The sequence below is a fragment of the Pan paniscus genome, chromosome 11 (assembly GCF_029289425.2).
Source record: "Pan paniscus chromosome 11, NHGRI_mPanPan1-v2.0_pri, whole genome shotgun sequence".
Classification (NCBI taxonomy): Eukaryota; Metazoa; Chordata; class Mammalia; order Primates; family Hominidae; genus Pan; species Pan paniscus.
Genome location: NC_073260.2, coordinates 16,410,965 through 16,436,002, shown reverse-complemented (window position 1 = coordinate 16,436,002; position 25,038 = coordinate 16,410,965). Strand labels below are relative to the sequence as shown.

Sequence of the window (25,038 nt, the reverse complement as noted above, 5' to 3'; positions counted from 1 at the left end):
TCTGCTCCTCCAGCAACAGGTTCTCGTGGAAGTAAATGAATCTAGTAACAACTTTCTGATTAATTCGTATTTTTTTCTGAAGGCAAGCTCAGCATGCTTAATATGTATTTTTAAGACTATACATAAAGAAGACCTTCCTGTATTCAAAGTAAAGCAATTAAAAAAGAATAGAAGGAGGGGAGAGTGAGAAAATAACCAATGACACCAGAGCTTTAATCGTCACACTTTTATTAAGGAAACTTCCCCATAATAAGTGAAGAGGTAGTTCATAGTATGTCTAACATACAACAGATTTAGAACAGCTATTCATGAGCTGAAATAAAATCTTCTGGGTTGTTTAGGACAGTATTTTAGAAGCAGTGACATTGGTCACCTTCCATTTATAGATCTGCTAATAAACTTAAACAAATTAAAATCATATCTGATTTACCTCAGAGCCACTTCAGTTTGGAGTTTATCTTTAGTATTAAATAATAAATAAATAACTGACAGAGTAATTTTTTTTAAACCAAACTATGATAGAGAGTCATCTCCTTTTTAGTTCTCCTGGGGATCCATAAAATACAAATGCTGAATGATAAAGGTTTTAAAAATCTTCCTCCTCTACAGAAATATGACTAGTTTTGAAAGTCATCTTCCTCTGTAAAATACTGGATATCAGTAACTTGACTTCTTTGCAATATAATCTAACAAACACGTATAAGCAAAGAAGGAGGAAAGTCAAGTTCCACAAAAATTAGAAAAATGTCTCACAGAAACAGAACACCTCTCCAGCCAAAAATGGAGGAGACTGTAAATCACTTCAGTGGTTTGCATTTTCAAAAGGTGAGAACTAAATGTTTTACTGATACAAAAGCACAAAGTTGCTGATTTTAACTGATCGAATACAGCAAGGCAGCTTTCTTTATTATTTCTAGTATAAAAGCAAATTGAGACTTTGTTTCACTAAGACCACATGAGACTATAAGCTCCATGAGGGCAGGGACTATATCAATCTTACCTTCATTATCCTCAGTATCTCGCATAGTGTCTAGCAACAGTAGGTGCTTAACTAATGTTTCTTGAACAACTGAATGAACCCAGAAATAGTCTCCAACCAAAGAGACCAATCTTATTTGAACCCGTGCCTTTTAGTCTTCAAACCAGTAACAAAAACAAGACATGAATGTGAGCAAACGAAGCACTCCAACTTGAAATTTCCCTGTGAAGAAATGATGTTGACAGAAAATACCAAAAAATGCTGTTTGGTTGACAGGGTAGAGTCTCACTATTGCATAGAATTGGTACTCTTTGGCTGGATCATGTAAAAATCACAATGCTAGGAAGCATCATTAGACCATATAATGAGTGATGTTAGGCATAAGGTACCTATTAGTCTTACCACTCAACTGTATTATCATTTTAAATACTTGAACAAAAGACAAAAATCATACTTCACATCTAACTCACATGATAATTTACATATGATAACAATGATACATGTAAACGTATCAAATATAACAATTAAAGATCCCCTCTGACTATGCAAGCCTAATTTTTCAGATCTGCATGCACTCTCATAGCTCAAAAATAAAAACAGAAAATCCTGATGGAAACTAATAAACAGTTTTCCACACAAAATCAACTTCGCATTTAGATTCTTCTCACATTATTCTTGCTTTTTCCCTCCCTAAACAAACCTAGCAAATCACTCACTTGGATGGGAAGAATATAATATTCATCTAACTAAAAAATAATTAATATAAATCCCTCTGCGATATTTTGTTGGCAAAATTCAGGTTGTCTCAGAAAGCCAACAGGGAGACACAAAGGGGAAACACAAACTAGGAGCTTTTTGCTAATGCATTATTCTTCATGTACTAAATCTTTTAAAGCCAAGGGATAGCGAGAAGAAGGAAGAAGATGCTAGCTCATATTTAGTTATACCTTGGTCAATATTGGCCAGGACACCTCTTCAGGCTTTGGATACCCCAATTTAAAATGAAAGAGGTGGAGTAAATGACCTCTTAAGATTCTCTAAGGACTCTACTAATACTATTACCTAAATCTAACTCATGGGTGAGAAACAAATAAGACTTAGAATTTTAGGTCTGAAGTACAACATGTGTTTTAGGAAAAAGAGCTGTTTTGTTTTTCCTTTTTGAAAATTAACTTTGTATTTGCAATCAAAGGCAGCAAGGTGGCACAGTGTACCTTTAAGAGGTATCTGAATACAGAAATTTGATTGCCCCTTCTGTGTCCAACCTAACTTTTATCATCCGTTTTAGAAATTAAGGTACATGAGGAAATGAAAATTCAGAGACTTTTATGGTGCACAGGACAAAACTCTGATGGCCAAACTCACCTTTCTGATGGCTAAACTCTGAAACAAAATTCAGAGACTCCCAAATAGCCTCTTTTTAGAGAGCCCACTATACTTTAGCACATTTTTAGCATGCCTGGAGCAGTCCTGATCTCAAAAGCATCAACAAGTTACACATTAATTATAAGCATATGGCCTCTTATGGGACATGCTACCAGAGAAACCTCCCATGTAAGTGCTGTTGTATAAGTGTACTTCTATCCCTGTTGATTATGCTCCTCATGGTCATCCCTAACTATCTGCCTGCAGGTGTTCCTCAAGAGAGAGTACTCTGGTATATGTGAACAATTCAATGAGATGAAGTTGGGCTATGATACTGTTGAAAAGAGTACATAACAAACCAGCATACTTCTTTACAGCCAGCTCCAAGACAAGTACAAATGGTAGGAAGCAGATTCATTTATCAGACATGGAGGAATAATCAATAGGCAACCAGAAGTTCTATCACATTTTCAAGTCAATAGCAATATCACCTTATATCTCAGCCTATTTTCTACCAAAGAAAGATTATTCACTTCTCTTAGCATAGCATCTATTAGTGGAGAGTAGGTGACGTTATTAACTTGTTGGTACCTTCGGAATGTGCCTAGTGAAAAGCCTAAAACAGTGTCAGTCTAAGACATAAGTCAATGTTAGGTAGACAAAAGGAATTATTCCTTGGGAAAGGAAAACAGACTTTCCAAGATAAATAACTCAAAACAGAAAATGGGAGAGGGCAAAAGTAAGGCAAATCCACTCCAAGTGGTAAGTTGCCTGGTCTATTAGTGCTTTGACTCACTCCCTACCACCTACACAGAGGCTTTGGAGAAGTCAAACTAGCAAAATCACTCCTAAAAAGACTAAGACTATTGCCACATTGTCAGTCAGTTCGAGTTGTGAGCATGAAGCCCCTACTCAATTCACACAAGTACTATCATTTCTTAAGTTCAGGACAGCTTGGGCCAGTTTACCTGCATCCAGGACCTGTGTTGCATCGGGTTGTGGCTGACACCCTTTAGAGTCTGTGACTGTTGTACATGCAAAAGAATCAAAATCCACTGTGAGGTCTTGTACATTTCTCTCATTGGCATTATCAAAGCTGTTTTTGCCATGCAGCTGTTTAAGGTGTTTCCTCAAAACTGGTTTATGTGCAAAAACCATATCACAATAGTTACATTTATGGGGCTTATCTCCACTGTGAAGGTTAAGATGATCCTGTAAGGAACACTTCTGAGAAAAGGTTTTCCCACAGATTTTACACTGGAAAGGTTTAATTCCGGCATGCACACGCATGTGTCGATGAAGGTTGCCTTTCTGAGTGAAAGTCTTGCCGCAGAGTAGACACATAAAGAGTTTGTGCATTTTTAAATGGTTGGCGTAGTTCTCCAGGTGACGAAACACCCTGGTACACTTTGGGCACTGGTGATGCCACTGTAGGCCTTTGTCTACACCTCGAATATTAGGGCCAAAGACATCTTTTGAGGCCATGATGATGTTATCACTGCCTGTATAAGAAAGGGCATAATTGTGGAGATGGTTTTGTTCTATTTCACTTACTCTGTTTTCCACAGTTGAATTTATCAGGGAGTGCTGGGGCTCTGATGAATGTAAAGCAGTGGGTTCAGAAGAAATAAACTGGTTCTGATCTTTTTTACTTCTAACCTCTGATACATCCCCAATAGATTCTACCTTAACAATCTGAATATCACTGTCCTCCATATCCATACTGTCTTCAGATGGATGAATACAAGGTGAGTCCTGCTTTGGGGAGCCTCTGGCATCTCCCTGCTGTTCTTTTGACTGGGGAGAAGCACTCTGTGGTTCACATCCCTCTTTACTATCCATTGGTTGTTTTGGCTTTATAAACTTCCACAGGGCCTGTGTGCACCGTTCTACAATGTGGCTCATCTGAAGAAAACTTGCAGCAGTCAAGTAATTTACCAGTTCCATCTCAGGGAATTCCAGCACACCACTATAACAGGATAAGAGCAATTGTCTCCCCACTTCGGAACTCTGTAATATGGAGATTTTCACCTCTCTGGAATCATTCAGTAAAAATTGGTCTCTTAAGAAGGGGGAACCTGCAGCAAACACAATTTTATGTCCCTGTACCTCAATATCATCTATGAGAACTGTAACATCACAAAATTTATTCTCTTCTCTTAATTTGTTCATTTTTTGTAACATTGAATCTCCATAATTTTCAAACTTGAAGTGAAGGAGATCTGATCTTTCAGACATTTTGGCAGACCTAAAGAACAGAAATGTAAAAAGGTTGAATTTAAGGAAACTCAGACAATTAAGAAAGCTGGATCTACCTTCCAAAAACAAATCTGTGTTGTCATATCTGTTTTGTATGTATCCAAATGAAATCTTCCTTGAAAGGGGAAGCCACTATAACAGGTTTCAAAGGCTGTTAAAAATTACACCTTACCAATATCAAGTGCCAATTGCACCTAAAGAGCAGACTTGTATTTGTGTAAATAGCTTGGCATTCGTTCAACTTTTAAAGATACTTATACAAGAATAGTGCTTGGGATAGTCCAAGAGTATCTTTCAACTTCTCGAATGAGAATTCTATCAGGTTTCTAAAGCAAACTAAAACATAACCCACACAAGTAAAGATGAAATAATTATCTTATTTTATATAAAACTGTGAATCTGCTTCTTCTAAGGCAAAAGCAATTGTCTCCCCACTTCAGAACTCTAATATGGAGATTTTCACCTCTCTGGAATCATTCAGTAAAAACTGGTCTCTGAAGAAGAGAGAACCTACAGCAAACATGGGTTCCTTTGCTCTTTTTCTTTGCTCTATATTTTAAACAACTGCACTGACACTGCTTGTCCAATTCCTGGCCAAGCCCTTTTCTGTTTAAATTGATATGAACTTATTCATACAAGTATTTCTGCAACAAAATGAAAGTCATAGAACTAACGGGACAATGTTTAGGCAAAGACAAAGTTCTTTGTCCTGTCCATTCTGGAAAAATCTAAACTCCGTTTTAAGGAACACTTCTTTATATAGAAAATAAAATACTTGATGTAGAAAAACGACATGAGCTATATGGTGGGAATCTGAGTAGCGGTAACATAGATCGAATCAATCCCTATTAGATTTTGTTCTTTAAACTTTATCCCTATTTATCAATCATTAGTCATTATGTGGACTACTAGAACTGATTCATAAATGTTGCCTTGGCTTCCTGCTTATGTTCCCTCTAATACAGTTTTCATACCACCACATCTTTCAAAAACAGAGATCTGATTATACCCCACCCCTGCCTAAACTCCTTCAGTGACTTCCCATTGTCTCCTGGATGAAGACCAACCTCTTGAATATAAACTGATTAATGAAACCCAATCATAATTAAGGTAAACACTGGAAAAACCCATTCAACAATGGAGAAGGTATCTTTCCCCAAACTGTCTGCATACTGATTCCTTTATATAGCAATTCCTTTGGTGAAAGTCTCCATGTTCTGATTCCATACTCTCATAAATGATTTTCTCATAACCTGGCTTCCCATTTGTCTCTCTCAAGGGAAAAGATAAATTTGCCATGCCAACACGATAATTCCAGTCCACTAGTCACTGTAAACTAATGACATAATGAATTGACATTCTCTTTATATACCAGTCTTCTATGAGATTGGTAGGTATGTTAGGTCTGTCTTTGAGATATAGCTCTATAATCTCAGTGCATCAAGAAATTCACTGAATTTTATGTATTAATCAACCCCTTAGTTCAGAGTCAGATGAGACAACCAGCTTCTCCTGGCCACATCTGGACCCCAAAGTCCAATCTTTATCATCTTAACTTCTGTAACAATGGATATCAGCTCCTGATGGCAGAGTCCAGGTTTTATTCTTATTCCTTAATGCCTGATACATAACAGCTCTCTCTTGGCTCCAGACCTAATGATACTTGTTTCCTTAGTTTAAAACACAACTTTCTAGGCTGGGCATGGTGGCTCACGCCTGTAATCCCAGCACTTCTGGAGGCCAAGGCAGGCGGATCACCTGAGGTCGGGAGTTCAAGACCAGCCTGACCAACTTGGAGAAACCCCGTCTCTACTAAAAATACAAAATTAGCTGGGCATAGTGGCACATACTTGTAGTCCCAGCTACTCAGGAGGCTAAGGCTGGAGAATCACTTGAACCCGGGAGGCAGAGGTTGTGGTGAGTCAAGATTGCACCACTGCACTCCAGCCTGGGCAACAAGAGCAAAACTCCATCACAAAAACCAAAACCAAAACAAAAAACAAGCCAGGCATGGTGGCTCATGCCTGTTATCCCAGCACTTTGGGAGGCTGAGGTGGGTGGATCATGAGGTCAGGAGTTCGAGACTAGCCTGGCCAACATAGTGAAACCCTGTCCCTACGAAAAATACAAAAATTACCCAGGTGTGGTGGCACGTGCCTGTAGTCCCAGCTACTCAGGAGGCCAAGGCTGGAGAATCACTTGAACCTGGGAGGTGAAGGTTTCAGCGAGCCGAGATTGCGCCATTGCACTCCGGCCTGGGTGACAGAATGAGGCTCTGTCTAAAAAAACAAAGTAAAATAAAACAAACAAAAACACCACTTTCTAAACAATTGTGACTCCTTTATTTTCTCTGAGAGGCCCTTCCCTGACCGCTTAATAGAGTAGAATTGTCTCTTCTGGGCCCATTGCATACTTCTACTGTAACACTCAACACACTTTATTAAATACTTATTCCTTCCCATCCAAACTCCAAGTTTCATGGTATTAGGGGGAAGCATCTCCATCTAATGCTGGGAACTTGCATCTTCTAAGACAAAATATTCTTTACTTTTGCTTTGAATTATATTATACTTATTGCAGCTACATTGCTTGTCCCATTACTGGCCAAACCCTCTTCTGTTCAAATCAGTGTGTATTCCCATCGCCTAATACTGCACTAAATACACAGCAAGTGCTCAGTTTGCATTAGTTGAACCTATCAGATTAGTTTGACAGTGGTAAGGAAGAACTGTTGTTAGGAAGACCAGCTTAGTGTCTGCAGAAGCATTGCAGGTCTGAGGCCATGATGGCCTAGAAAGAAATAAAAATGGGAATAAGACGAAAGGAAAAATAACAAAAGATATTTCAAAGAACTTGGTAACTGACTGGATATAGAGAATGAATAAAAGGAATGTGTAAAGATTCTACATTTAGGAGTTCATTTGAATGAGAATGGCATTGAAAGAAGGTGACCGGCCAGGCACAGTGGCTCACACCTGTGAGCACTTTGGGAGGCCAAGGCTGGTGGATCACGAGGTCAGGAGATCGAGACCATCCTGGCTAACACAGTGAAACCCCATCTCTACAAAAAATACAAAAAATTACCCGGCATGGTGGCGGGTGCCTATAGTTTCAGCTACTCGGGAGGCTGAGGCAGGATAATTGTTTGAACCCGGGAGGTGGAGGTTGCAGTGAGCCGAGATTGCACCTCTGCACTCCAGCCTAGGCAACAGAGCAAGACTCCATCTCAAAAAAAAAGAAAAAAAAAAAAAGAAAGAGAGGTGAAATTTAGCAGGGGGAACTGGTGTGGCACCAATATAAGAAGAAGTAATAAGTATATTAATAAAAACACAAACAAAGCATAATCTTTCCCCTTGTATGACATTTTGAATTTACCGATAATCACAATACAAAAACTGCATTGAGAGAGGAGCGATGTAGACAAGCAAATGAAACATCAGAGAAAAGACAGTGAGTATCAAACATGAAGGGAAAATGTAGAAAATATACAGGGAAAATGTCAGTAATTTAAAGCAGCAAAACTATTATCATTGGTCACTTTTAGCAACTGCAGTAGCTTAAAATACTCATTTTGGATTTGGAGTGATGAATGTTCCAATTTGTAACCAGAGTTGTAAAAATGACTGTTTCAAGTGGCCAAAGAAAAGTAGCATTCTTTTTTAGCATTTAGCTGGTTTTGAAGGTGCCTATGAAACCCTCAGATCAGTATTTCCCTCCTCACACCCTAAAATAAGCATTCATTGGTTCTACCTATATTATGACAGTACTCACAATGCTTTAGACAACTATCCTCAGAGACAATTGTTCCTTGCTCTAAAGATGAAGAGCTGGAGTGTAGTTTCATTTAGTCATGTGTCATATGACAGTGTTTTGTTCAACAATGAACTGCATATACAATGATGGTCCCATAGAATATAATACCATATTTTTACTGTACCTCTTCTATATTTAGATACACAAACACCATTGTGTTACAATTGCCTACAGTATTCAGTATAGTAACATGTGGTACAGGTTTATAACCGAGGAGCAACAGGCTGTATCATACAACCCAGGTGTGTAGTAGGCTATACCATCTAGGTTTGCATTAAGTATACTCCGTGATATTCACAGAATGATGAAATCACCTAACGACGCATTTCTCAGAACACATCGCAGTTGTTAAGTGATGCATGACTGTGCTTCCTATCCATCAGTTCTCAAGAAAATTATCAACAACAGCAGCCAACCAGATAGTTCAGGGAAGTGTTTGCTTTGATCTGTCTGCTGTAGTCTAAGAATGTGAGCAAAATTTATTGGTTTCTTAAAGGATGTTTTCCCTAGGATGTGTCAGCCCACTCTATTGTCTCTCTTTGATAAATTCTTATTTCCAGGCCACACATCTTATCCCTTAATTGTTTCCTTTCACTAGTTTCTCTTTCCAATAGACTGTTAGTTATTTGAGGGCAATGACCAATGGTTTGTTATACTTTATACAGCTCATTTGACAAAAAACAGAAGAATAATGAGTTCTTAATGTTCCCCCATGAAATTATTACTAGGCTATGGTACAGATGCTCTTCATTATGATATCTTCTTTTGAGTGCCTAGGGAAAGCTTTCTTTCTAGGGTTTGTTACCAAAATAGTTTTGGCAATATAAAACCAAATTTCAACTTTTTTTTTTTTTTTTTTGAGACAAGGTCTCACTCTGTCATCTGTCACCCAGGCTAGAATGCAGTGGCGTAATCATAGCTCACTGCTGCCTTGGCACCAAGGCTCAAACAATCGTCCTGCCTCAGCCTCCTGAGTAGCCAGGACTACAGGTGCACACCACCACACCTAGCTAATGTTTTTATTTTTTGTAGAGGCAGGGTCTCGCTGTGTTGCCTAGGCTGGAGTGTAGTGGCGCAATCAAATCTCGCTGTAACCTAAAACTTCTGGGTTCAAGCAGTCTTCCCACAAGGCCTCCCAAAGTGCTAGGATTACAGGCATGAACCTGTTTTAAACACTTTAAAAAAATTTTTTTTGATAGTTAAAAAAAGTTTCTTATGAACCATCTTAATTTTATTTAAAAATAAGAGAAATGATACCTAATCTTCCTTGCTACATTTCAGGTATAGATGTTATACCTAAATTGACCCATTTAGGCCGAGCACAGTGGCTCATGCCTGTATTCCAGCACTTTGGGAGGCTGAAGTGGGCACACTGCTTGAGCTCAGGACTTTGAGACCAGCCTAGCCAACACGGTGAAACCCCGTCTCTACAAAAAATACAAAAATTAGCTGGGCGTGGTGTCATGGGCCTGTAGTCCCAGCTTCTTGGGAGGCTGAATGGGAGGATGGCTTGAGCCCACGAGGCAGAGGTTGCAGTGAGCCATGATCATGCCACTGCACTCCAGTGTGGGTGAAAGAGCCAGATCCTATCACAAAAAATAAATAAATAAATAAATAAATTGACCCATTTAATTGTGAAAATTTCTACAGGTAAGTATTACCATTATCCCACATTTTGTATATGAGGAAACTAAGCTTAGAAAACATAAATAACTTGTAAACCCCAACGGAGGTTGAAAGTGTTAAGTGTTAGATCTGGAACTGGTGGTTTACACTGCATGATGCCAAAATCCAGGTATGAAACAACTAATCTAGGTACAATTTTTTTTTTCTTGTTTTGAGATGGAGTTTCACTCTTGTTGCCCAGGCTGGAGTGCAATGGCATGATCTCGGCTTGCTGCAACCTCTGCCTCCTGGGTTCTAGTGATTCTCCTGCCTCAGCCTCCTGAGTAGCTGGGATTACAGGTGCCTGCCACCATGCCCAGCTAATTTTTTTTTTTTTTGGAGACAGAATTTCACTCTTGTCACCCAGGCTGAAGTGCAATGGGCTTGCTGCAACCTCCACCTCCCGGATTCAAGTGATTCTCCTGCCTCAGCCTCCCCAGTAGCTGGGATTACAGGCAGGCGCCACCACGCCTGGCTAATTTTGTATTTTTAGTAGAGACGGGGTTTCTTCATGTTGGTCAGGCTGGTCTCGAACTCCTGACCCGGGTGATTCACCTGCTTCGGCCTCCCAAAGTGGTGGGATTACAGGCATGAGCCACTGCGCCAGGCCTAATTTTTGGATTTTTAGTAGAGATGGAGTTTCACCATGTTGGCCAGGCTGGTCTTGAACTCCTGACCTCAGGTAATCTGTCCGCCTCAGCCTCCCAAAGTGTTGGGATTACAGGTGTGAGCCACTGCACCTGGCTGGTACAGTTTTATCTCAAGGATAATAATTGTGTAACTCGGCTAGGTGCGGTGGCTCACACCTGTAATCCCAGCACTTTGGGAGGCCGAGGTGGGCAGATCATGAGGTCAGGAGATCGAGACTACGGTGAAACCCCGTGTCTACTAAAACTACAAAAAAAAAAAATTAGCCAGGAGTGGTGGCGGGCACCTGTAGTCCTAGCTACTCAGGAGGCTGAGGCAGGAGAATGGTGTGAACCCGGGAGGTGCAGCTTGCAGTGAGCTGAGATCGTGCCACTGCACTCCAGCCTGGGCGACAGAGCGAGACTCCGTCTCAAAAAAAAATAATAATAATAATTGTGTAACTCTTCAGATTTCCTTCCTTACATTCAGTATCACAAACACAGGCCAAGAAAATTCATTGAGTTGCACACTTATGACTTGTATATTTTTGTTTTTGTTATGCTTCAAAAAAAGGTTTATGTTTAAAAACAAGTTATAACTTCAAGCCAAATTTGCATGAAATTAGAAGACTTAAATGGCAAGCATATATGTATTAGTCATATTCCTGATTGCATATTATGCCTTTATCCTTATTATACCTTTCTCATCTATTTTACTTTATATTATTTTCCATCTTTTGTGTATTTATCTTTGTGGACTGAAACTTAATGCCATTTGCAAATAAAGCAGACAATAAAAATTATGAATATATTTGATTTCACAATCCCCAACTGTAGGTAACTTCTAAGTATAGCAGTAATTACTCAAAATAATCATAAAAATCACTCAGATAATTCTAGGTTATAGTCAAGCTTCTTGTAACTAAAGGAAAGTAAAGAACTGATCAGGTAGATCAGAGACACAGTCATCATATTTTGTTGATTCTTTTCTCAGAATGATCACCAACTCCTCACTCCTCCATTCTTACAACATTGCCATAGTTCAGGTCTTTATTATCTATTGCCTCAGTTACTGAGATTAAATCTGAATACTGTTGAGTTTCTATTAGCAACTTTTGAATGATATTTCTCAAACATCAATGTAATGGGAATATTCTCACTTCCTCTTCATTTATATTTATACAATCCTTCCACAATTATAACTAATTTGAAATTTTCCCTTTGTTCAAATGAGGATAGTAAAAAATGACTAATTACTGAATATTCCAGGTGGGACAATGTAAATTGCTATACTACAGGCAGTGAGAAAATAGTTTCTTTTCTCAAATGCTTCTAATAACTACTGGCAAGTAAAATTTTTCTATCTGTATAATAAATTCCTAAGCTAGGTATCAGTTTGCTTCCTCACCTGTCTCATAAAAGTGCCCTTATCTTTCAACTTACCACTCAAAACTACTTGGAAATCTTTGTCCCTCATTGACATGATATGTTCTTTTTCTAAAGAGGCTGTATTATACTACAGGCTTTCTCTCTATAAACCTTAATCTTGTTCTTCTTTTAGGTAACTTTCATGACACGATACTCTCCAAGTTTTCAAGCTTTTGTTTCAACTTTTAAGTAATATATACAGAATGTATTCTTCTTGAAAAATTTTTGAAGATTTTAGATGTAATTCCCCTTCTCAACTGTCTACCACTCAGTATTCAGTTTAAGTTTGCTCCTTCCTGACTCTCCCTCCTTGCATTTTGTTTATTTATTTATATATATATTTATTATTTTTTGAAACGGAGTCTTGCTCTGTTGCCCAGGCTCGAGTGCAGTGGTGCAATCTTGGATCACTGCAACCTCCACCTCCGAGTTCAAGCAATTCTCCTGCCTCAGCCTCCTGAGTAGCTAGGATTACAGGCATGCACCACCAAGCCCAGATAATTTTTGCATTTTTAGTAGAGATGGGGTTTCACCATGTTGGCCAGGCTGTTCTTGAACTCCTGACCTCAAGTGATCCATCCGCCTCGGCCTCCCAATGTGCTGGGATTATAGGCATGAACCGCTGTGCCCGGCCCCTCCTGGCATTTTAAAAACAATACTTCTATATGTCTAGCCACAAAAGTATAACGTAATTAAGTTTCTTATACATAAACTATACATATTGTTTTGCAACTTACTCTTTTCACTCATTGTTTTTGAAAGCAATTTATGTTGATGAATATAGATTTAATTCTTCTTTTGATTTTTTTTCATTTTTTGAGACCAAGTCTCGCTCTGTTGCCCAGGCTGGAGTGCAGTGGTGTGATCTCGGCTCACCGCAACCTCAGCCTCCCAGGTTCAAGTGATTCTCATGCCTCAGCCTCCCACCTCCCAAAGTGCTGGGATTACAGGCGTGAGACACCACGCCCAGCCTAGTTCTTTTTTTTGAACTGTTATGTGGAAGTGGGCAAATTACTTAACTATTGAACTGTTTTCCAACATTGTTTTGCTGGTCTGTTCTTTGAGGCTTCACTAAATTGTATAAGGGTAAGTATCTCTTTCAAAGCTAAGTCTCCAATTTTTTGCTATTTTTTTCAAAAAGCCTGTCTTCTGTTTCTCAATGTTTTATTACCTCCCTATGTTAACAATCCCTAAATCCCAATCCCCATGGCCAAACTTAACCAAACTAAATCTCAATTCAAGGTACTCAAAAATACCTGTTCTAGGCTATTTCCCTATCACTTGAAATGCACGATGCCTGCACTCATGCACTGTCTAAACTTCAATAAGCCAAAAAAATTTCTTATGGAGAATGGCTTGGAGAAAAGTAAACATAGAGACAAGGAAGCATTTTAGTATGTGATTACTCTAAACAGATCAAGACAGAATGGCATGGGCCTGAAGAGAGACAACAATAATATGGATGGAGAGGGGAAACAGATTTGAGAGACATTTCCAACAAAGAACTGATGGGCTTGGTGACCAATGTGGGGAAAGGGTCAAGAATACTCCAAGATATTTGGTTTCTGCAACTGGATATCTTTGATGAGTGTCATTCAGTAAAGCAGGGAATATTGGAGGGCATGATCATGAGTCTGGTCTTGAGCCAGAGGAGCCTGCATGACATCAAGGTGAGGATCCATGAGCTGGATGGATATGAAGAAAAGATCTGATTACAGATGGTAAGTGATAAATGAAAGCATGAAAGTGGAAGAAATTAACCTAAATTGGCAGAGAGTGGAAACGGACTTAGGAAGAAAGAAATAAAAAACATATCAAACATAAATCCTTTACTTACCTTCCTCTCAACCTGGGTCTCTTTCCAAGCCTCTCCATTCTTATCAACGAGCCTCTCTTTGCTTAAATGTTTCCCACTCCTTTGGCTCCTATATTCAGTCACTGCATAGAGCAGTGGGTAAAACCATGGACTCTGGAGCCATATTTCCTGGGATCAAAACCCTGCTCAACTACTTTCTGTGTAAACTCGAACCACTCTGCTTCAATATTCCCATCTATCAATAGTAATTTATTTCATAGGGTTGTTATGGAAAACAAATGATTTAATTTTTTAAAGAGCTTAGAACAGTGTCTGGTATGTACCCTATAAGCATGTGTTAGGTATACAAATAAAGCCTGTCAATTTTCTTTGTGAAATGCTTTAAATGTGTCCTATCCTTATTCCCATTTAACACCAAACCAGCTGAGGTACCTAATATTTCATAGAGTATCACCTCATCACTGTACTAAATTGCTTTTTAAAAGGTCACTAATGACCTCTTCATAAAGAAATGCAATACTCTCCCCTCCCCCAAGTCTCCAGATGCTCTGCATGAATTGATCCAGTGGTCTCTCCTCGAAATTCCCTTCTCTTGATTTCTGGGTCTTCTTGCTTGCTGTAACCCTGCACTCCTACACTTTATTGCCTACTGCTGACTACTACTAGCTCCAATTCCTCTTTCTGCTTCATAAATGCAAGCATTACCCTCCCCCCCAAATTTCCTTATTTTTCAAAATTCTCTTCCTGATGCCAGCTATTACCATGGTTTCCGCTTCTATGCTGATAACTCAAACTTTTACCTCTAGCTACAATATTTAGGCTGAGCTAAAGATTTGCATTTCCAACTCCATGCTGGACAGCTCTATGTGTCTGTCTCATTAGACCTTTAATTCAACATGTCCAAAAAATGAATTCATAATCTACACTAAGCTTATGGCTTTATTTCTGATAATGACATTACCATCCTTCAGCTCAGAGGTCTAAAACCTAAGAATTAGATTTGGTCCCTCTCACTTCTTCAGCATTCAGTTAATTATGGAGTCTTGACATAATCATCTCCAGTATATTTGTCTCCTTACCAATGACACCATTATAACTGTATTTCAGGAATTCTTTGCCTCTCACTAGGCTGATCCCATTACCCCTTCAAAAGAATCTCCGATAAGCGTTCCTAACTTTTAGCTAAATGTCTAAATGCAGTTAATAGAAAGTCCCTTCTCTATGGGCTTTCTACAGAACAAAATGATTTCCTGCAGGGCAAATCTGACCATATCAATCTTCTGTTCCGAACTCTTCAAAAAACTACCCATCTCCTTTAGGATTACACCATTCACCATCTGGACCTCAGTCGACTTTCCCAGTCTCATATCCATTCTGTGCATAGGAGTCCCCCCATTTCCTCCTCTTCCCACACAAGTTATGCTCAGTCATTTCTCCACAGCATTGCAACTGTCTTCCCTGAAAAACTCTTCAACACTTTACTCTCTCCAAGTACAATTCAGACATCACTTTCTTTCTAAAGCCTTCTCAGCAACGGCCCCTTGAGCAATTAACACATATGTGACTGATACATACATACATATATATACACATAGGAGTACTTATTTGTTCAGATCTGGCTCCCAAACTGAATCCTGAAAACTGGAACAATATCTTGCGAATCTCCAGTGTCTGGTATAGCGCCAGTAATATAAAAGGTGCTGCGACCAGTGGCCAAATAGGGGAAAACCCCAGCAAAAGGGTAACCTAGCACTCACAGTGGTTCTCAAAGACTGGCACTGAATGCCTGGTCTTGGGCTGGCTCCCGAGGCTCGTTTTCTTAGGCCCTCACCTCTGGCACTTCTTATAAGATGCCAGAGTCAGGCCCCCAAGCCAACTGCTGGGCCCTCAGCTGGGGTCCTATGAGGCGGTCCCAGGGGCATCCTCAGGCTCCCCACTCCAGTCACAGGGAAGGGAAAGGGGCGGGGCGCAGCGTGGGCCGGGCCAAGGGCTCCTCAAGTCCCCAGGGGCCTAGGCCAGCCTCTCGGCTCCCATCCCAGTGCAGGTCCCGGCTGATCCAGGGCCCCAGGGGGGTTCCATTTTGAGACACCCCGCACCCCAGCCCGCCGCTCCGGCCGTCTCCGCACTTACAGACCCGGGGGAAGGCCGCCGTCAGGATCCGGCACCGCCAGGAGCTCCGGCCCCTCGGGGCTCCGGGAAGGGGGAGGGGCAGGGAACCCGAGCCAAAGGGGGACCCAACGGAACCGGAAGGGCAGCCCTGGCCGGACAAAGACAACTTCCAGGTCCCATGGTCCTCTCCGCCAATCGGAAGGCTCGGAGGACAACAGGGGCCCCGAGAGGGAATTTCTGCGTTGTGGGCGGGGCGCAGACGGAGGGCACCGTACTCTGGGCACTAGCTTCACTGCCTACTACCCCGAGGTGCCTTAGCTCGTAAGCGTCTGTGGCTCAGGCCCTGTGCGCCTCGCAGGGACCCGCTGCTCGAGACCCCCGTCTCAGCGGCTCTTCTGTAGCTGGGCCTAGACGGTCCACTGCCTCCTTGGGCCTGAAGGGCTCCTCTGCACTTAAACTTTGGTAAGTCTTTTTAGCCTAGGGGTGTAGACTCGTCGCGCGGGAGCCCGAAGAGCAGAAAGCTCTCCCCTCACTTTTGGATGTGTTTTTCAGGGTTCTTGCCTTGGAGTTATTCCTAGGGCAAACTCTTGCACTCCCATGGCTTCCGTTACCTACTTCATGCTGACCATTCACAACCCAGGCAGCTACATGGACGAGATCTTCAACTGTCCTGATGTGAAAGTACCTTTTAATTATCTCAAGTTCATCTCATCTCCTATCCAGATCGGAAAACTTGAGGATCCTTCTAGAGTTCTTTTCCTTGCCAATCCAGTTTACTGGTTTTTGACCATTCTTTTCGTTTTTGGTGGTGGTGAGGGGCTTTTTATTGAGGTAAAACATGCGTAATGTTTATTACTTTAATCATTTATAAGTGTAAAACTTGATGGTCTTGAACTCTGGAGTTAAAGTGATCCACCCTCCTCAGCCTCCCAAAGTGCTGGGATTACATGTGTGAGCCACTGCTCCCAGCCTTTCCCTCTTTTTAATGTAGTTATTTACAACTATAAATTTCACTTTGATCACTGTTTTCACTACAGCTCATAAGTTTTTGTATGTTGTGTTATTTTCATTCATTTCTAAGTATTTTCTAATTTCCCTTTTGATTTCTTCTTCTTTTTTTTTTTTTTTTTGAGATGGAGTTTCGCTCTTGTTGCCCAGGCTGGAGTGCAATGGTGTGATCTCGGCTCACCGCAACCTCCGCCTCCTGGGTTCAAGCGATTCTCCTGCCTCCGTCTCTAAAGTAGCTGGGATTACAGGCATGCGCCACCACACCGGGCTAATTTGATATTTAGAGATATGGAGACGTGGTTTCTCCGTGTTGGTCAGGCTGGTGTCGAACTCCCGACCTCAGGTGATCCACCCGCCTTGGCCTCCCAAAGTGCTGGGATTACAGGTGTGAGCCACCGTGCCTGGCCTTGATTTCTTCTTTGACCCAGTTGTTAAGAGTGTTGTTTAACTTTCAGATATTTGTGACTTTTCCAGTTTTCTTTCTGTTATTAATTTATAACTTCATCTGTGTGGTCCGAGAAGATACTTTGTATGATATCTATCTTGTAAAATATTATGAAACTTGAATTGTGGCATACAGTCTGGTGAATACCTCATGTGCTTTAGAGAAGAATGTGTATTCTGCTCTTGCTGGGTGGAATGTTCTGTATATGTCTTTTAAGTATAGCTGGTTTATTATGATGCTTAGTTCCTCTATTTCCTCACTTATCTTCTATCTGATTCTTCTCCCCGTTATTGAAAAGGAAGTATTGTAGTCTCCCACTATTATTGTAGAACTGTTTATTTCTCCTTTTAATTCTGTCCATTTTTGCTTCATGTATTTTGAGAGTCTGTTCCTAGCGAGGTAAATGCCTATAATTTTTATATAATCTTGTTGTAATGAGCCTTTTATTAATATATAATGTCTTTGTCTCTTATAACCTTTTCAAATTTTAAAATCTATTTTGTCTAATGGTAGTATAACTACATCAGCTCTTTTTCAGTAACTATTTGCATGTTATATCTTTTTTCATTAAATTATTATTATTATTATTATTTGAGAGGGAGTCTCACTGTGTCACCCAGGCTGGAGTGCAGTGGTGCCATCTCAGCTCACTGCCACCTTCGCCTCCCGGGTTCAAGTGATTCTCCTGCCTCAGCTCTGGAGTAGCTGGGATTATGGGCGCCTGCCACCATGCCCAGCTACTTTTTGTAAATTATTATTATTTTCTGTGACAGAGTCTTGCTCTGTCGCCCAGGCTGAAGTGCAGTGGCAATCTCGGCTCACTGCAACCTCCACCTCCTGGGTTCAAGCCATTCTCCTGCCTCAGCCTCCCGAGTAGCTGGGATTACAGGTGCACGCCACCATGCCCAGTTAATTTTTGTATTTTTAGTAGAGATGGGGTTTCACCATGTTGGCCAGGCTGGTCTCAAACTCCTGACCTCCCACCTCGGCCTCCCAAAGTGCTGGGACTACAGGCGTGAGCCACTATGTCCAGCCCTTTTTCCTTGAATTATTGAAAAAAATTTTTTTTGTAGAGACCGTGCCTTGCTATGTTCCTCAGGCTGCTCTCGAACTCCTGGCCTCAAGCTATCTTTGGTCTCCCAAAGTACTGTGGTTGTAAGCCACTGTACCTGGCCCTTTTTCTAACCTTTTCTTTTCTTTTCTTTTTTGAGACAGAGTCTCGCTCTGTCACCCAGGCTGGAGTGCAGTGGCGTGGTCTCGGCTCACTGCAAGCTCCGCCTCCCGGGTTCACGCCATTCTCCTGCCTCAGCCTCCCGAGTAGCTGGGACTACAGGTGCGTGCCACCACACCCGGCTAATTTTTTTGTATTTTTAGTAGAGACAGGGTTTCACCATGTTAGCTAGGATGGTCTCGATCTCCTGACCTCATGATCCGCCCACCTCAGCCTCCCAAAGTGCTGGGATTACAGGCGTGAGCCACCACACCCGGCCTCTAACCTTTTATTTTCAAGCTATTTGTGTCTTTGGATGTCAAGTGATTCTCTTGTAGACAGCATTTAGTTGGAGCATGTGGATTGTGTGTGTTTAAAATTAATTTTCCCTTTCTTTTTAAAAATTAAATATATTTTTAGAGACAGGGTCTCACTCTGTTGCCCAGGCTGGATTGTAGTGGCATGATCACAGCTCACTGAAGCTGGAACTCCTGAGCTCAAGTGGTCTTCTCGCCTCAGCCTCTCAAAGTAGCTGGGACTACAGGTGTGCAACACCACACTTGACGCCTTTCTTTTATTTTATTTTATTTTATTTTTTTGAGACAGAGTCTCACTCTGTTGCCCAGGCTGGAGTGCAGTGGCGCAGTCTTGGCTCACTGCAGTCTCTGTCTCATGGGTTGAAGCGATTCTCTTTCTCAGCCTCCAGAGTAGCTGGGACCACAGGCATGCGGTCCCATCAAGCAATCCGCCTGCGTTGACCTTCCAAAGTGCTGGGATTATAGGCATAAGCCACTGTGCCCGGACTTGACTCCTTTCTGTCTTTAGATTGGAGAGTTTAACCTTGACTCCTTTCTGTCTTTAGATTGGAGAGTTTAAACCATTTAGATTTAAAGTAATTATTGATAAGGTGGGATTTATATCTGTCACTTCTCTATTTGTGTTTTATATGCTTTTTAAATCTTCATTTCTGCCATTACTGCTTTTTTGTGTTAGTGTTAGTTGATTTTTTTATCATGAAACGTTTGATTCCCCTCTCATTTCCTTTTGTGTATATTCTATAGATATTTTATTGGTGGTTACCATAGGTATTACACTCAACATCCAAAAGTTATAACAATCTAATTTGAATTGATACCAATTAACTTCAATAGCATACAAAAACTCTGCTCATGTAAAGCTCTGCCCTTTCCTTTCTGTTACTGATGTCACAGATAACATTTTATACATTGTATATCCAATAACATAATTTTTTTTTTTTGAGACAGTCTCGCTCTGTCACCCAGGCTGGAGTGCAATGGTGCAATCTCAGCTCACTGCAAACTCTGCCTCCCGGGTTCAATTGAGTCTCCTGCCTCAGCCTCCCGAGTAGCTGGGATTATAGGCACCCACCACCACGCCCAGCCAATTTGTTTCTATTCTTAGTAGAGATGGAGTTTCACCAATATTGGTCAGGCTGGTCTCAAACTCCTGACCTCAGGTGATCCACCCACCTCGGCCTCCCAAAATGCTGGGATTACAGACATGAGCCACCACGCCCAGCCAACATAAATATTTTTTATGCATTTCACTTTTAAATCAGAGAAAATAAAAAGTGGAGTTACAAATCATAATTACAATACTTGCTTTTATAGTTGCCAGTGTATTTGACTTACTAGAGATCTTTGTTTCTCTGTATGGCTTTGAGTTACTATTGAGTGTACTTGCACTTCAAAATGTCGGTTTCTCTTTAGCATTTCTTGAAGGGCAGGAATGCTGGTGGTAACGAACTCCCTTGGCTTGTCTTTATCAGGGAATGTCTTAACTTCACCCTCATTTTTGAAGAACAATTTTGCCAGATATAGATTTTTCCATGACAGTTTTTTTTTTCTTTCTTTCGAGCCTCTGAGGATTCTTTATTGGGTGATAATCTTATTGCAATCCTTTGTATGGGACAAGTTGCTCATCTCTGGCTGCTTTCAGGATTCTCTTTTTTTTTTGGCTTTTCACAGCTTAATTATAATATATTTGGTGGTTTCTTAGTATTTCCTATCAGGAGTCTGATAAGCTTCCTGGATTTGTATATCATGTTGTTAATAAAGTTTGGAGTGTTTTGACCATGATTTCTTGCAATATTATTTCTGCCCTTTCTTCTCCTTTGGAACTCCCACAATTCATTATGTTTGTCCTACTGATGGTATCCCACAGGGTCCCTTAGGCTTTATTTACTGTTCACTTTTCTTCATTCTTTTTTCTTCCTATTCTTCAGATGGAGTAGGAGTCAAAAGGAATCCACCTCTCCACCTAGACAACAGTTCTACCAGCAGCAACTCTCTGAAGTAACTATGTTGGAACTCTGGAGTCTATTCGAATGCTTACATCTTCCAAGGGAAAGCTGGGCTGGTAAATAGAGGTTAATTTCAGTCTCTGTCAGCTTTAGTGTGATAGCAGCTACTCATGCAGTGTTACTTAACCCTGTAGCACGCAGCTGTATCCACATTCCTGGTGCGGCTTGCTGGAGGCTGGGTGGGCGATACGAACTTTGTCCTCCAAATACTGGCTGTCGACACTCTGGTTGTTGATGACTGAAGTGCAGGTGCAGAGGCAGGTTGCCACTGTTTTGACCCCCCACCAGCTGAACCTCTTTCCAAGGGTTTTAAAAGAATAGCACCTGTTTTGTTTGTTAGCTTCCCTTTTACCCCATTTATGAGTCAGATATTGAAGGATTAGGATATTCAAAAGCAATCACTTAGGCAGGGGAAAGTAGAAAGCTACTGCATATAACCAGGGAAAGACACAGGCTAAGAAAAGACCTGAGAAAACCTTAAGCTTTCACCCGAGGCTGATCCTGATCCCCAGCACAGAGACAATTACAAAAGCCCAGCAAACATGGGGGCAGGAGAATCTTATTTTCAGATTCACCACATTATGAGATTCAAATGTTCAATTTTCAACAACAACAAATCATAAGGATTTAAAGTGAAGCCAAATGTGGTGGCATGTGGTTGTAGTCCCACTTAATTGGTTGTTACTGGGCAACATAGTGAGACCCCATCTCTAGTTGAAAAATAAAATTTTTAAAAAAATCACAAGACATACAAATAAACAGGAAAGTATGGTCAATTCAGAAGAACAAAATAAATCAACTCAAACTATTCCCACAGAAGCCAAGATAGATGTCTGAGTTAATAGACAAAGGCTTTAAAACAACTATTTTGAAGTCGTTCGAAGAACTAACAGGGCTGGGCATGGGGTGGCTCACGCCTGTAATCCCAGCGCTTTGGGAAGCCAAGGTGGGCAGATCACCTGAGGTCAGGAGTTCGAGACCAGCCTGGCCAACATGGTGAAACCCTGTCTCTACTAAATACAAAAATTAGCTGGGCATGGTGGCGTACGCCTGTAATCTCAGCTTTTCAGGAGGCTGAGGGAGGAGAATGGCTTGAACCTGGGAGGCGGAGGTTGCAGTGAGTTGAGTTCCTGCCACTGCTCTCCAGCCTGGGTGACAGAGTGAGACTCTATCTCCAAAAAAAAAACAAACAAACAGAAAAAGGACTAAAGGAAGACATGAACAAAGTCAGGAAAACAATGTATGAATAAAATTAGACTATCATTAAAGAGAAATTATAAAAAGGAGCTGAGGCCAGGTGTGATGGCTCATGCTGGTAATCCCAGCACTTTGGGAGGCCAAGGCTCGTGGATCATGAGGTCAGGAGTTCGAGACCAGCCTGGCCAACATGGTGAAACCTCATCTCTACTAAAAATACAAGAACTAGCTGGGCGTGGTGGCATGCCTGTGTTCCCAGCTACTCAGGAGGGTAAGGCAGGAGAATCACTTGAACCCAGGAGGTGGAGGTTGCAGTGCACCCAGATTGCACCACTGCACTCCAGCCTGGGTGACAGAGCGAGACTCTTAGGAAAAAAAGGAGCTGAAATGAAATTCTAGACCTGAAAGATACAGTAACTGAAATGAAAAATTTACATAGAGGGGTTCAAAAACAGATTTGAATGAGCAGAAGAAAGAACCAGCAAATTTGAATATATTTCTTTGTAAAATACCCGCGGAACCCTGTTCCTTCGTTTTTCCTCCTGCTTCCTTAGCTCAAGCCTTCCTCATCTTAGGCAGCCTCCAAACTACTCTATCAACCTCCCCTTTTCCCTGCTCTAGTTTTACTAGAGTGATCTTTAAAAAAACCCCAAATCTAATATTGTCACTGTCCTTTAAAATATCCAAGGGCACCCGTGTGTCTATAGAGTGAACTTCAGTTTCCTTATTTTAGCATTCAAGGACCTTCCTATTTTGGCTCCAGCCTACTACATTGCTTTATTTCACACCAGCCCCACATTCCATTCATATACTGTAACCACATTTTCTTGGGTACAAAGTCACTTACTGAAAAAAAGTTGAGCATATTTGGAAACCAAAATTCATTTTCTGTGAATGGGATATCAATATATAGCATTGGTAGGCATTGAAACAGACTATAGTCTATTTTTAAAATGGATTAGATGATAAAAACAACATGTATGTCATCACTAATCCAGTGGTCACTATTAGCATAACTCTGTAAGATACAATAAATGTTGTATCTATTGTAGATACAATGTTATGTATCTAACATAATATCTAACATGTTAGGTTCATAACGTTGTATGTAATATAATGAAACATGAAGTATAACCTGTCACTTGTGAGGTATACTAGTCTGATATGTTTGACTTGAATCCACTGAGTCTTCAAATATAACTTTCTTGTTCAAGAAATACAAGGCTTGCAGGAACAAGCTCAATGACTTCATGAGGAAGCAACCACTCAGATAAAAACATTTTGCACTTCAAGTGGCCTGATTTCTACAGTGAACAAGAATCTTTTAATTTTTTTTAAGTGCCATAATTAAAAAGTCAAGGGATGTAACCAGATGGAATGTATGGTCCTGAATTGGATAATTTGGGTATACTGGTTGTAGAAAAATATAATTTGGTCAACAGAATATTTGATTGTAGTTAGGTATTATGTGAGAGGAAATTTTCCTGTAACATTACTGAGTTAAGAAAGCCAACTGTAAAAATAACTTTAGGTTGATAGAAAATGTGAATGTGATCTAGGAATTAGGTGAGAAGAAAATGTACTGAAATAAGGTAGATATTTTTAATTGAAAAAGGAGATGACTAAAGTGATCTCATTTTGAAAAAAAAAATACACACACACAGAAGGATATACTCTAAAGTATTAACATTGGCCCTGGGAATGCCATGGTTTTTTTTTGTTTTTCATTAAAACATAGAGACACAGTCTCACTATGTTGCCCAGGCTGGTCTCGAACTCCTAGGCTCAAGCCATCCTCCCACCTCAGCCTCCCAAAGTGTTAAAATTACAGGCATGAGCCACCACACCTGGCCTTTTTTATTAAAAAAAATTTTTTTTAATGCAATGTTTTCTTTTTTTGTTGTTGTTTTAGCTTGTGTCTATTCTCCAAAGCATGTTGTACTGATTGTGTAGTACAATTTTATTTAAAAATGTATGTTAAGATTTACATAAATATTTGGGGTGTCCATGAATCAAGAAATACATGGAAGTATGGGCACCAAAACGTTAAAAGTGGTTTTGTTGGGAGTTCAGGGGATTTTACTTTCTCCCTAATACTTTATTCTTTGACTATCTTGAAATGGATATTTTGTAACTGTATAAGGAGAAAGGAAGCGAAACTATTTTTCTGCAGGGGTACAGCCACATCTATTGTATTAGACAAATCACAGAGGGATTGCAACAGAACACAGATTTTTCTCACTGTTTTTTCTCTGGTTGATCGGGATGCATTATCCACCAGAAAACACTGTAGACGACTCACTCACCAGGAAAAGAGCATATGCCAGTTGGAATAAAGAAAGGGGAAGAGTAAGGAAGAGGCTGTAGAATTATTTTATAAATTATCAAGTCTTATGAGCCAGGTGCAGTGGTGCATGCCTATGTACAGTCCCAGCTACTCAGGAGGCTGAGGTGGTAGGATAGCTTGAGCCCCGGAGTTCGAGGGTGGAGTGTGATATGATCGTCTGTGAATAGCCACAGCACTGCATCCTGGACAAGATAGGGTCTCTTTAAAAATAAGACTTAACTAGCACTTTAATAATCATTGTTTTTGTTCCCAACTGCATTGTACATTCATTGAGGACAGGGACTTTAAACTTCATTATATTGCTGTTGCTGTGTTTCACCTTTGAATGATTTTTAAATAAAAATCTCATCTTTGAGTCACAATCTGATGTAACCTTGTCCATTTCTGTCCTCTTGTGTGCCTTAAATGCCTTTAGGCAGCTGTGTTGTACCAGTGGTTTTAGGACTTG

At 40.6% G+C, this 25,038-nt stretch overlaps 1 protein-coding gene and 1 long non-coding RNA gene across 3 annotated transcripts; one reads left to right on the top strand and one right to left on the bottom strand.

Moving 5' to 3' along the window:
- Positions 1–211: 211 nt before the first annotated feature.
- Positions 212–16,348, bottom strand: ZBTB26 (zinc finger and BTB domain containing 26). 2 transcript variants are annotated; one of them, XM_003833137.5, is made up of 2 exons: positions 16,082–16,348; positions 212–4,592 (listed from the first exon to the last, which is right to left on the bottom strand). In XM_003833137.5, exon 2 carries the CDS (start codon positions 4,580–4,582, stop codon positions 3,257–3,259), a length of 1,326 nt encoding a protein of 441 aa, XP_003833185.1. In that variant the 5' UTR covers positions 4,583–4,592; positions 16,082–16,348; the 3' UTR covers positions 212–3,256. The 2 variants fall into 2 exon arrangements, with proteins under 2 accessions (XP_003833185.1, XP_008956897.1); XM_008958649.4 differs by having other exon boundaries at positions 16,086–16,190.
- Positions 16,290–24,952, top strand: LOC134728564 (uncharacterized). Its single transcript, XR_010109090.1, has 2 exons — positions 16,290–16,522; positions 20,969–24,952. It is a non-coding gene; the product is annotated as an uncharacterized LOC134728564 (long non-coding RNA).
- Positions 24,953–25,038: the final 86 nt, after the last annotated feature.